Source organism: Panthera tigris, chromosome B4 (assembly GCF_018350195.1).
Source record: "Panthera tigris isolate Pti1 chromosome B4, P.tigris_Pti1_mat1.1, whole genome shotgun sequence".
Lineage (NCBI taxonomy): Eukaryota > Metazoa > Chordata > Mammalia > Carnivora > Felidae > Panthera > Panthera tigris.
The window spans coordinates 80,218,111-80,232,285 of record NC_056666.1 but is presented as its reverse complement, the minus strand read 5'-3'; the positions used below and the strand labels follow the sequence as shown (position 1 = coordinate 80,232,285).

General features: G+C 43.3%; 1 protein-coding gene across 4 annotated transcripts in view; it reads left to right on the top strand.

The window, feature by feature from the left end:
* Positions 1–14,175, top strand: part of TESPA1 (thymocyte expressed, positive selection associated 1) — a 40,971-nt gene that overhangs the window by 16,164 nt on the left and 10,632 nt on the right. For all 4 annotated transcript variants that reach the window (XM_042992476.1, XM_042992475.1, XM_042992477.1 and 1 more), the window contains 2 exons: positions 10,401–10,617; positions 11,561–11,603. In XM_042992476.1, the coding sequence (XP_042848410.1) occupies positions 10,455–10,617; positions 11,561–11,603 (206 nt within the window). In that variant the 5' untranslated portion in view covers positions 10,401–10,454. The remainder of the gene's footprint in view (positions 1–10,400; positions 10,618–11,560; positions 11,604–14,175) is intronic.

Below are 14,175 nucleotides of genomic sequence, written 5' to 3'. Positions count from 1 at the left end.
GGGGGTGGTCTGTGATCCTCCAGCACCCTTTGTCTTATAGGCAGCCAGGCTGAGCATGTCACTCCCTACATGAGTTTGGGGGAAGGTAAAGGAGTGGAAAGATCCTTGCACTGGGGTTTTCCCAGGCCCCCGCTATGCTCCTGCACTTTCCAGTGGGTGGCGAAGAGGCGGGTCCCCAACATAGAACAAGGACAAGAGAAAAGAGCCCCACAGAAATGGTTTGATAAGATCATGAGGATTTATGAGTACTGGTGACTCTGTCTATCACAAATGACTGCCTGTCTAGGCAAGGGGACTTTTTAGACAGTATGTGGGAGGCCGAGGATAGGAGGTTGGAGGTTGGAGGTTGGAGGCTTTCAACTTGTGTGTCCAAGCTTACAGACTTAAGGGTTGTTAGGCTTGAGTGATTGGAGCCAAAGATCTGGCATGATTATCCTGTAACAGGATGCATTATTAGGAGGAAGGTAAGCCAGGTTTATTCTCTCTCTCTCTCTCTCTCTCTACTAGAATACTATCGGGGTTAACAAGCAGAAGGTGTAACAAGAGGGATAGAAAGAGATCTAACAAATGATTTCTTATTCATGGACACCCCAGGGAGTTTAAAGCCATCTTAATAACCTTTCATCACAACTCCCTGGCCCCTGAAAGGGGGATGGAGCCTTGGGATTAAACATTACATAGTGGCCACAGGAATCAGAACAGTCATTTTTAGCTCAGGGTTTATGACTCTCATTCTAATGGAGAATGGAGAGGAGGTTTGGTCTCGGCTTAGATCATGACTCGTGGGCCCACTCTAGGCTACAGTAAGGAGAAAAGATCAGACATTTATTGCCACTTGATAATTGACAACTGTTTTCCACCTGCAGGGCAAAATCGAAGTGGGTATTCTGGTACCCACTGTGCTTTGTGCCCTGCCCACACCCAAGCCTAACACAGAATTGCTTAAACATAGATTTTGAGAAGAGAGGGTGTAGATATGTGAAAAATAAGAGGGGAGAATAAAAATGAGCCCATGAGGGAAAGAGCTGCATTACCATGGAAACAGGGATGAAGAATTAAAGACGTGCCAAGAAAGCTGCTCACCCTCACTTCTGTCTCTAGACTGAGCTATCTACACACCAGGACAGATGAACAGATGTTTCTTAGTCCTGCTAGCTTTAGAGCCCATCCAGGTGAAAAAAAAATTAGTATCTCCCAACACCGAGAGCACCGAATGACTCTTTTCCAAATGTATAACTTTAATGTTTCCTGTGGTACTTGACAAGCCTTCCATGGAACTCATTCACACTGTGGAAGTGGACGTAGGGAAGAAAGGGAAGGAGAGAGAAAGTGGTCTCTGGTGGTCTTCTTTCAGTATTGATTCAGCTGAAATTATTTGGGGGAGAAAGGTGGTGAAAGAGGAGGGTAAAATAGTTATATTGATTAACTGGAATTTTTCTTGGAATTGTCAAACAACATCCCCCTTTTCCCTGAAATAGATTGAACTGCTGCTTTAGACCACAGACGTCTCCGAATGCTCAAAGGCTATACTCAGGGTAATGTTTGCTCTGAAGATCTTCCCAACTGCGGTGGCATGGAAGATAACTAGAAATTAGGAATGTATTTCCTATCTGTGAAGGAACGTGAGAGCATAGGGCAGGTTGGGGGCGTGTTGAATGGGGTGCAGTCAACCTGGTTTGAGGTGGAGATTGTCCTATCTATAAACAGAGAAATGGCTGTCCTGGGATTTCCCACAGGCCTTTGCAATGGGGGTGATATGTGTGTATCTTGGCTGTAAATGCGAATGAGATGCAGAAGGTCTTGTGGGCCTCATCATGGAAACTCTGTTTCCTCCTTATCTCTTCCCACGCTTGTTTTCACTCTTAGTCCCAGTTTATAGGCCCTGGTTGGGTGTAGGCACGATACAGACAGGACAGAAGAGAAGAGAGGTCTGTCTGATACATGTCCCTGGGAGGAGCCCCAGAGTGGAAACCAGAGTGGCATGAGGAAGGCTGTGTGATGTAAAGGAAAAAGCGTATACTTGGGGCTCCGAACTTGGGAATTTTGAGTCCCACTTATAACCATCATATTTTATGTGAGTTCAGATAAGCCTCTCTCTCTCTCTCTGTCTCCCTGTCTCATTGTCTCCTTCCGTCTCCCTATCTTTCTCCCTCTCTCCCTCCCTCCCCACTCCTCTTTTTCAAAATGGCTGGGATTAAATGGTCTCTCTGGTCCCTTTGGGCATTAAGTAAGAAGGAAGGACCTACTTAGTGTTTATGTTTCATCTCTGCTTAACAGCAACACCCCTCTTTCACCATATGGATTTTACACACACTACTGTATCATGTTGCTCACTCTTTCTTCCTTCTTATTCCTGGAAATGTCCCAACTTTAGTGAATGGTTTAGACTGAGGGAAGATTAATAATAATAACTGCTATCCTTTATGAAGCACCTCCCTTATACATCAGGGACTTAACATACATTACCTGATATTAGCTCCCTAGAGCTCAACTAGTTGTATGTTACCTGTTTTACTTATGAAGAAACTTAGGTTTAGAGGGGACAGGTAAGTTACCATTTACATATGCAGTAGGGAGATAGAACTGTGATTCCAAACAAGGTTTATTCTGATTCCAAGGCTCTTGCTCTTTCTACAGTTTTCCTTCTCAAAAGTTGGCCATCCTTACTGGGTCCCTTAAAAATACCCCCTTGAGATACCTGCAAACAGCTGATATTTAACAGGTACAAAATGTTAGATCCATAATGATTGTTAAAATATTTCAATAGTTCCGGGGCGCCTGGATGGCTCAGTCGGTTGAGTGTTCCACTTCAGCTCAGGTCATGATTTCACAGCTGGTGAGTTCGAGCCCTGCATCAAACTTGCTGGTATCAGCACAGAGCCCACTTCAGATATTCTGTCCCCTTCTCTCTCCGCCCCTTCCCCACTTGTGCTCTCTCTCAAAACAAAATTAAAAAAAAAAAAATTTAAATAGGGGCACCTGGGTGGCTCAGTTGGTTGAGTGTCCGACTTCAGCTCAGGTCATGATCTCCTTGCTCGTGGGTTCGAGCCCCGTGTCGGACTCCATGCTGACAGCTGGGAGCCTGGAGCCTACTTCGGATTTTGTGTCTCCCCCTCTCTCTCTGCCCCTCCCGTGTTTGTGCTCTGTCTCTCTCTGTCTCTCAATAATGAATAAATGTTAAAATTTTTTTTTTAATATTTAAATAGTTCCATACCAAGTTATGATAAATATCAATTGCTTCAAGCCACTGAGCACCCATAACCAACCCAACTATCCGAAAGTAATGTGCAATTCTAGGCAGCCCTTTTCCCCTCAACTAGAACCTAGTTGGACCCTTGTTGCTGAAACACTCTGTAAGCCTGACAAAAGCAAAACTGCATCATAATCTAGTTGGAGTTCAGAAGGAAAACTATGCTAATAACCAAATGAAGCAACACTTCCTTCACGAAGACTGTCACAAAGCCAAGGATAAATTTATTTTGGTTTACACTGTCTCTTCTATACCGGGCTATAAAGTAGAGAGTTTATATAGCATGTGAAATGGATAATTTACAAAAATAGTTTCTCCTTTCTTTTATCCCAAATTACATGTACCACTGATACTTGGGTGGTGATGTTAGGTTATTTTCCTGTTCTGTAATTAATGGAAATACCACACAACTAGAGTCAGACCAACTGAGTTTAAATCTCAGCATTACAAGATCCTAAATATATGGCCCTGGGTAAGTCACATATCTCCCTGAGTTTCACATTACAGTAATTAGCTCCAAGGTGATTGTCTTGATTAAGTGATAGTGTTTACAGGAAGATCTTATGGATAAATATAAGGTACTCTACACATCCCAGTTATTATTAGCAGCTATCACTTTGACTTACCCATGTAGCGAATCTGACTACATCCCTTAGAAAAACATACTTGGGGTATATGATGTTCTCAGTGTAGTAATAATGACAGAACTACAAAGGTTTTCTCCTGATACTAAACTCTCTGCTTCTGCTGATGATTTTCATTAGAAGATATTCATTTCAAAGCTCTTATTTCCTGAATCTTCTTTTGTCTAATTTCCATCCTATCAGCTGAAATTTCTACTTTTAACTATAACATCCTCAGAACAGAGAGAATTCCCTCCTACTCTATTTGTTGTAGTCAGATTCCAGAACGTTGGACAGGTTGTGGAGAAATATTTGGGGAGTGAACCTTTAGAGAATTGGAGAAAAGAGGAAAGGGCAAAGGGCTGGAAATGAGAGCAGAAGGGCGAAATAAGGCTTTTAAGGGGTAATTCAGGTAAATAGCAACAGAAGTAGTGTGGAATTTTTTGGGTTGAGGGGGCGGGCAGTTCGTAGGAACATCAGGGAAAAGTACCAGCAAGCTAGGACTTCCTTCCTCATAGAAGTTAGATTAAGTACAATTTTGTAATATAAACCAGCATCAAGAAAGATAACAATCAGATTCCAAAAGGAACCTCTGACCAAGGAATGGAAACTTAGAATGGAACACTCTGGAAAAATAATTTTTTAAATATAGAAGAATTTGGTAATTCAACTGTTACAAAATTTTGGTCAAACCCATGTGACCCCTACATTCCATCAACAAAGGATCAGCATGACTATGCCCCAAGCCTCTTTCCTCTTCTCTACAAGGTATAAAATATATATATACATTAGGATTTGGGACCTTGTGGAAAGTCAGGAGCACCTGTCCCGTAACACCTACTAAACGAGGGTAGTTTCTCAGCGCCAGTCTGATTCTCACGTCTCTGCAGGTACAGCATTTGCTGAGTTCTTCCTGTTGCAAAGGTACGATGCTGTGTCTGAGTTGGGGCTTGGGGGAGGGTTGATGAGGAGTGACACATAACGACCGATGGGTGACCATGTACCTCTTGCTGGGCGTGGTAGAGGCACATGTGGCAGTTGCTAGAGGCAGGTAAGAGAAGCAATGACTTGAATCAGCCTTCAAAGTGTAGACAGAATTTGTCTGGATAGAATATGCTGTGGATGACACAGCATAAGCCAAAGCAAAAGAAGTGGAAAAGTTGAAAAAAGGGCAGTAACACCTGATGGAATCACGCTCATTTGGGTTCCTTCTCAGCCTCCCTCGTTCAAAGACTCAAGACTCACCGCTTTCCTGGGTCAATGAAAGTTGGAAGTGTAGGAACCTCATAAGCCAGGGCCACCTTAAAAAGGAATCTGCCAAGTGGGAAGTAACACCAGAGGCCGCTGGACCATTTCCTAATGCGTACGGGGAAAATGATACAAAGGCATTTGCTTTTTTTTTTTTTTTTTTTTTTAATTTTTTTTTTTTCAACGTTTTTTTTTATTTATTTTTGGGACAGAGAGAGACAGAGCATGAACGGGGGAGGGGCAGAGAGAGAGGGAGACACAGAATCGGAAACAGGCTCCAGGCTCCGAGCCATCAGCCCAGAGCCTGACGCGGGGCTCGAACTCACAGACCGCGAGATCGTGACCTGGCTGAAGTCGGACGCTTAACCGACTGTGCCACCCAGGCGCCCCAAAGGCATTTGCTTTTACAGATAGTAGCCATACAGGTATTTGAAACCCAACTCAAATAAATTCGTATACATTGGTCTCGAAGGTAAATGTACACAACATCGAATCCCACCAATTCATTTTCAAGAGGATGAAACTGCTCCCCAAGGAAAGAATGTAATTGGCTTGCCAGACGTCAATGGATCGGACAAAAAGTTTGGAAGAATGTCCACGTCTCCCGATTCCTCCCGGTCAGCACTCTTTACACTGCACCACACTCTGTGGCACATGTGGGTGTGTTTGTGTAACTTGTCTGAAGGAAATAGCTCCACACCCTTCCCTCTCTTACATGAGGTCCCAAGGCCTTCAAAGGTGCCATTTCGACCGCTGCGCGCACCCATCCATCCTTCAATTCTTTCTAACACTTGTCACTGCTGATGTGCTTCTCTGATATCGTGTGCCACTTCCTCCAGATTCCCACAAAGAATACTCGGTTTCCTACCTCTCAGCAGCACAGCTTCCTCCCTGCAACCGCTAACCAGACAGTTCTATCCCTCCCTCCCTCATAACATCGCTGAGCTTCTCGCTCCCACATAACACCCGTGAACAGGTCTCTGTGGCAGAGATTGGGAGAATTGCTCAATTCTCTGAGCCCGTGACCAGTTTGCCAAGGTTGAGATTAGCTTAGATACGGCTGGCATCCTTTCTTTCAGACTTGAAACCGTGTCCCTTCCCCAGGTGAAGAAAGTATTCCATTCTCGCACAAATTGTTCCAAAAATGGCTGTCATTCTCAGTGGGTGGTAGAGACCTTAACTTGTCTAGCCTTTCTGTTGCTGTAACCATAATGGTCATTTATTTATAAGCCCTTCTTTGGAACACTTATTCATTGCGGATTCTGTTTCCATGGGCTTTCTCCTGTAGGTATTTACACTGAGTAAAACCTTTGTGCATAGGACAGAAGAGCAAATAGGAATAGTTAAGAAGGGGTGCCTGGCTGGCTCAGTCGGAAGAGCATGGGACCCTTAATCTCATGGTCAGGAGTTCGAGACCCACATTAGGTGTAGAGATTACTAAAAATAATAATAATAATAAACTTAAAACAGAAAGGAATAGTTAAGAAATTACAACTTCTTTTCATAATTATAGGAGCTCCTAGAACAGAAACAAGTCTTAGACTCTCAAATTCATCTCTTTTCTCCCAACTTGAAGATGGAAACATTGTTACATGCTTAGTAGCACACAGTTATAAGTTCATTGTTAACCCTTTGGAAGCTGATCTCCCTACATAGGTCTCTTAGGTTATGATGAATCTGTAAAGCAATGGGCTCCTTTGGGGAATAGTCACCTACTGAACATTCATTCGTTTAGAGAATAAGTATTTCCTAAGTAACTACAATGAATTCCTCTCGGTTTTATGCATTAGGGATACAGCAGTGAACAACCCAGACAAAATCTCTGTCCTTGTGGAGTTTATATTCCAGTCAGAAGAGCAAACAATAAATAGGATTAACAAATAAAATATCAACTATGTTAGTGATAAGGACTAAGAAGAAAAAATGGGCAGGGAAGGAAATCCGTGAAGGTGACTATTGTAGGCTATAGAACCCGGGTCTGACTTCATGAAGAAGGTTGGTTAAGAGTGGGCTTTGCAAGTGAAGTATGTCAAAGGCTGAGGAAGAGGCAGATGGAGAGGGGAAAGAACATGAGAAAAGTGTAGGGTTTAAAAGGAGATAAGCATTTTCAGGAGGCAAAGAGGAACTTAGCCTATATGCGTGTAATATATTTTCCAAGATGTGGAGGAATGTAGAATAGAATTTCCTATCACAGAAGATGTTGAAACCCAAGTAGAGGTGTCTATCTACCATCTCCACTGGTGAGATTCGGACACTCTGCTGGCCTTATAGGGGTTTAACTGTAAAATGACACATCACAAATTTATGGTATGAGAAGCATCAAATTTTAGAGCATAATGTCCCAGTTGAGCAACTGAGAACAGAGAAATGGACTGAAATTTCCAAGGTCATACCACTAGCAAGTGGCAGAGTAAAGTGTGGGAGTCATATATTCTTTCTTTCCTTCTTTCCTTCCCTCCTTTTTCTCCTCCCTCCCTCTTTCCTCTCCTCCCTCCTTCTTCTCCTTCCCTCCCTCCCTCTCTCTCTCTTCCCTTCCCTCCTTCCTTCCTTCCCTCCTTCCTTTCTTTCTTCCTTTCTTCACTTCTTCCTCCCCTCCTTTTTTCCTGCCCTGCTGCCTTCCTTTTAAATCCCCCTCATCGCCAAAAAAAACCTCTCCTTTGTGAGCTGAAGAATTCTTGTGTTTGAGATGAGGTCCATTTACTCTGGGAATTAAAGACAGTAGGCAAGTCAGCCTTTGATGTTTTCTTCTTTGGACCAACTAACACCAACCTATTCAATATTTTGAAGGTGAAGAACTTGGTAAATAAACCCCAGTCAAAGCTTTTTAGACTCTTTTCCTCAGTTCTTCCTAGTGGTAATTTCATCCTCCTTTTTATCACCTCACAGCATCTCTGTCTAAAGGACAAGTTTTTTTCTGCACCGCCTCTTTGTGGCTTCTCTGCGTCACAAGCTTAATTTATTCATTTAATTTGCCTTAAAAGGCACAAACAGTGGATGAAGAGCCGGGTGCTCTGGGTTAACAACTTCTCAAAGTGCCGGCTGCTGTCTCTCCTTGGAGGATATTTTTGCTGTTGGGCTGGACACGAAGTGAAAGAATTTAGCTCAGACAACAGTAACTATGTATTCTTTGTCTCTGGATATGTTTTGTCTGTAGCAAGCAGAGGCATCCAAAACAATTTCATTGCCCTAGGAAGGCATCTTATGTTCCGGATGTTCTTCTCAAAAACAGCTGTTTTAGGGCCTAAATTGTTGAATACCTCCCTAATGATCTTGTTTTTAAGTCCTTGAAGAATAAGAAGTCTAAGGAAACTGGCATTCTTATTCTTTTTCTGTTGTTTTCCTTTGCTCCAACAATTAAAAAAAATTTTTTAATGTTTATTTTTTGAAAGAGAGAGAGAGAGAGAGACAGGCAGAGCATGAGCAGGGAAGGGGCAGAGAGAGAGGGAGACACAGAATCCCAAGCAGGCTCCAGGCTCTGAGCTGTCAGCACAGAAACTGACATGGGGCTGGAACTCACGGACTGTGAGGTCATGACCTGAGCCAAAGTTGGACACTCAGTGGACTGAACCACCCAGGCACCCCTCCCTTGCTCTAACAATTAAAAGCACAGCAATGAAGATGAAGCTGTTGATGGCAGCTCTGGGGAGGAGACGGATGAGACCCCGAAGAGCTCTGGTCCCACTTCTACTTGTTAACCGTACGGGCTGAGTGAGAGTAGCAGGAAGGAAGAGGTAGGACAGAGTATAAGCCAGTGAATGTACCTCTAGGTACATCAGCCTCAAGGCTTTGTAAGCTCTATTTGGACAGCTGAGTGATTTTTTCCCCTCCTTCTTCCTCTTTGAATAAGTGGCTAGTGCCATCAGAATGCATCTTTGGGAGGAACACAAGAGATGTTGAGTGGGCAGTGTTAAATGAAATATGAATGCATTGGGGCACCTGGATGGCTCAGTCAGTTGAACCTCTGATTCGACTTTGGCTCAGGTCATGGTCTCAACAGCTGTGGGGCTGAGCCCCACGTCAGCGTGGAGCCTGCTTAGTATTCTCTCTCCCTCCCCCTCCCCCCCCCCCCCCCGCCTCTCTAAAATAAAAACTAAAAACAAAGAAAAAAAAAATATAAATGCATTGATGAACCAAGGCATTAACTCATAGCTATGGAGAAACCCAGGTTGACAAATCAGAAAGTAATGATCCTGGAGGTTGTGACTGCTAATTGCATAAGGCCACATCTCCTTGTTGTTTGTATTATGGGAATTCTTTTCCAAGAGAAATCTTATGCGGATCCCTAATACATAAAACAGGAAACGAAACAAAACAAACAACAAACTCAGAATGACTGTAGTTGGAGTGACATCTCGGCTGTGGCACCTTAGAAAAAGTTGTTTAACCTTTCAGACCTGGAAATTCTTCATGCATCTCTATGAAGATCAAACAAAGTGAATTGTATACATTGCAAATGTAAAGACATTCTAATTTTTTTAACATTTATCTATTTTTGAGAGACAGAGAGAGACAGAGTGCAAATGGGGGAGAGGCAGAGAGAGGAGGAGACACAGAACGTGAGGCAAGCTCCAGGCTCTGAGCTGTCAGCACAGAGCCCGACGCGGGGCTCAAACTCACAAACCGTGAGATCATGACTTGAGCCAAAGTCAGATGCCCAACCAACTGAGCCACCCAGGCACCCCTAAAGATATTCTAATTTTAATGGAAGCTTCTGAGAGGCAACATCATTAAGGATTAGAGAAAGTTTATTTTGTTTTGTTTTGTTTTACACAGAGAGCACGCACTCCAGCAGGGGAGAGGGGCAGAAGGAGAGAGAGAGAGAGAGAGAGAGAGAGAGAGAGAGAGAGAGAGAGAGAGAGAGAATCTTAACCAAGCTCCTCACTCAGCACAGATCCCACAACCCTGGGATTATGACGTGAGCCAAAATTAAGAGTCAGACACTCAACTGACTGAGCCACCTACATGCCCCCAAAAGTTGTTTTTTAATATAGTATGTCAACTTTCATGAGAAGTAGCAGTTCTTTTAAGTTAGAACTTTCTCAATGTCCTTTACATCATAAGATGTTCGAAATTGCCAGATTTGCTGATTTGAAAGACTTGCCCTGGTATATTTCAGAACATTTTTTTTTCTTTTGGAAGACAGAGGAAGGGCTGGACATCTCTTCCCTCTTCCTGGATGGGCACAGAGGTCATGCTCCTTGATGCAGAGCTGGGGAGTTGTGGGGCAACCCTGGGGTGGCTTCTGAACGGACGATGAGGGGGCTATCACTGTGTTTCAGCTCTCAGAAGAACAGCATTACGTGGCGGGAGGCCCTGAAGTCTGAGCCAGGGCCATGGAGGGCTCTGTGCTGAGCCCCACGTCCTGGGAGAAGCGGCGGGCCTGGCTCCGGCAGAGCCGCCACTGGCAGACCCAGGTCTTGGAAGAGGAGGCTGGGGCCGTCCTGCAAGATGTCTCAGATCCTGAGCCTTCCAGCCTGGATGACGTTTTCCAGGAAGGTAAGAGGCAGTTAGACCACAAATAGACTTCCACATCGCCTGGTGCTGGGGAAAGTGTGCCCACGGGCACAGGTCTGCAGAGCGTGGGCAGTGGTTTCCTGGGTGAGGCTAGGCCTTCAGGGAGGCTCATTTTGATGGGTTTAATGAGTTTAAAGGAAGAAGAGTGAAATGATACAAGATATAGATTGTGGGAGAGAGAGAGAGATAGGCATAAGATGAGGAAAAAGAAAGCACATTGTTGCATCATCCCGGGCTATAAGGGCCTGAGGTCAGGGTTCTCTTGAATGCTTTGGGGCATTTTTATTTTGTCTGTGCAACAAGGTTACACTCAAGTGGATGCTGAGACTCTGACTTCAACTCCGCTGCTAGGGAGCTGTGTGACCTTTGGCTAGTCACTTACCTCTCACAGGCGTGTTTGTCTGATTGAAGTGGTCATACCTCAAGTCGTGGTAGTACGTTTTCTATGTGCCTCTCACAGCTTCTTAGAGGTTCAAATGAGACTGTAGACCTAAGAGTTAAAAAAAAAACAAAAAAACTTTTATATAAATAAATCCATCCTTGCTTATTTGGCAGAAAACAAAAGTGTAAGCACAAAATTCTGATTTTTTTGTTGTCTTTTTCTTTTTATTATTATTATTTTTTAAATTTTGTTAGAGAAGAATCCACCCCTGTTCCCAAACCTTGAGGAAAAGGGAGCCGTGGGCCTGCCATCCTGGGCATTTTCCACAATCCAGGCAGAAGGGGGCGGGAAGCAGAGAGAGAAGAAACACCCACTATTTTTATACATGGAAGAATTCTCTCATCTCTTACAGAAAAGCTTTGTGGGGGGAAAGGGGTCATGGTACGGCTTACATAAGGACAAACTTGCAGAACAGGCTGAGTTGCAGGGAGGAAGCCTGGCCTCCTTTAGCTCTCACGGCGATCTGCTCTCTGCTATTTCCAGGGAATCCGATCAGTAAGATTGAAGACTGGCTACAGGACTGCGGGTAAGTGCCAGACGGGCGGTGACAGTGAGTGGGGTGGATGGCTAAATCTGCGAACAGGCCCTGACTCTTGGGAGCTCAGAGACAGCGAAACGGGTTTGACTGGGCTTCATGGTTAGATGTGAGGTGGAAATGGCCGGGGTGGGGGTGTGGATTGCAAGGGTTTGGGGCGAATGTGGGGAGTGGGCCATGAATGAAGCACAGCTCTGGGCTGAGACTAAGGAGCGGAGGCCTGGAAATCCAGACTGGATGCGGTCTATAGTCCAGAATGATGGACATCTGCAGTTAAGGGCACTGTCCGGGCTTTTCAGATCCCGCCTCCATTGCTTCTTCTTCAGACTGAAGTCTGACACTGTATAACAAAACAGGAGTTAGAAACCCAATTGTCCTTTTTTTTTTTTTTTAACTTATTTAAAATCAAGTTAGTTCACATGCAGTGCAGTATTGGTTTCTGGAGTAGAACCCACTGATTCATCACTTACATATCACACCCAATGCTCATCTCAACAAATGCCCTCCTTAATGCCCATCACCCATCTAGCCCATACCCCCACCCACCAGCCCTCCAGCAACCCTCAGTTTGTTCTCTGTATTTAAGAGTCTCATATGGTTTGACTCCCTCTCTTTTTATCTTATTTTCCTTCCCTTCCCCTAAGTTCATCTGTTTTGTTTCCTAAATTCCACATATGAGTGAAATCGTATGATATTTCTCAGAAACCTCATTGTTCTTATCATCATAGGAATTCATCACTGTGTTAATTTCTACTACAGAACGCAGGAAGACAGGCTGTCGGTTTACCCCAGTCATTGAAACCAGAACTGGAGAAGGTACTTCAGGGCAAAATGCAGTATCTCTCTCCTCGGAAACAGTAAAATACGAGACCCCACACCTCATCAGTACCCAACCCTAAACCTAACCCTACTTTTAAGTAGGCTCAGTCTACCCAGAGGGAAAGCTTCTATGCCCTACTTAATCCTGATCCTCTGTATGATGATGCTGAGAATGCAGCTCCTTAGTTCCCCTTATGTTTCAAACTTTATATGGCCTTCAATCTATAAAGTCTGGGGACCTGTTAACATATCAATAAACCCATCCTTGCTTATTTGGTAGGAAATGAATCATCTAAGGTTATTTATTTCAATTCTGCCCCAGAAGGTAATGCCAGGAGGGATTTATTTTGTGGTTTTGTGGTTTACAAAACATATTGTCCTTCTTGTCCTAATCTGGTTCACAATTCATTGACTTCAAAGTCAGTAAAGGGTCCTCAAAGTTCAGAAAGTTGAAGGGGTGGTGGTAATAGGAATGCTGGCATTTTTTTGGTGCATCACAACTGTCCTAGGATTTAGAACGCCTCACCTGATACCTACTGGAGAACCAGTCAGCTCCTGGTCTTTCTATCATGAACTATTCTTGAGTCAATTTAAATTCATCAGTAATTGTTGACAGCATATTTGCTGATAATGTCTGATCATCTAAATGCCCTCAGAGGGGGCCAAGTAGTTTAAAATATGCTCCTTGACTCAAAACATACTACATTCCAGCTGGAAAGAATAAATTCACAGAAACACAAGATTGTAAACTCCAGAAATTACGTTCCCCCCCCCCATATTTTACAAAAATAAACCCTAAACAAAACATGGGCTGAAAAAAATAGTCTGGTGAGTAAAGAGGCTCCAGGATTTGAGCCAAAAGTTGTGCTAACTATCTGTGGAACCACCTGTAAGAAAACAATCAACACTCCTTCTATTTCAGACTCCTTGCCTAGAAAGTAGAGACCTAGAATAATAATAAAGTTTCAATGTTTATTGTGAGATTTAAATGATATAGTATATGCACAAATGCTTTATGCTCTGTAATAATACGTGAGCGGTGAGGTTTATAAAGGAGGGGCTTTGTGCTACTTGAAAATTTCACAAAATAGACCTGCCTATATACTTAGCATCTGTCTGTCTAAATCTCTTTATTTCTCAGAAAAGTATGTGCAGAAGGGATACATGCCAACTCGAGGATAGTGGTCACCTCTGGGAAGGAATGAGAATAAAATGAGGCTGTAGTTATATTTTTAATATTATATTTTTATTTTTATTAAGAGAGTTCAGGAACAAATATGACAGAATGCTTACAGGTGTGAAAGTAGGGTGGCAAGTGCAAGGTATCTGTCATTTTTTCTTTACCTTTTGATGTTGTTGAAAAAATTTTAATAGTGAAACTTTAAAAAGCCCACAGGAAAATCTCTTAATACACATTTGTCAGGGTGCCTGGGTGACTCAGTCAGTTAAGCATTCGACTCTTGATTTCGACTCAGCTCATGATCTCACGGTTTATGAGTTCAAGCCCCACACTGGGCTCTGTGCCAAGAATGCAGACCCTGCTTGGGGTTCTCTCTCTCTCCTCTCTCTGCCTCTCTCTCTCTCTCTCTCAATATAAATAAATAAACTTAAAAAAACTACACTTGTCTCTGGAGGGGGAATTATTAGGTTTATAAAATATTTCCAATTATATCTATTTTTGAATCCTCCCTAATACAATGTAATACTTTTTAGTTATATGAAACAATTAGAAAAATTAAAGGTT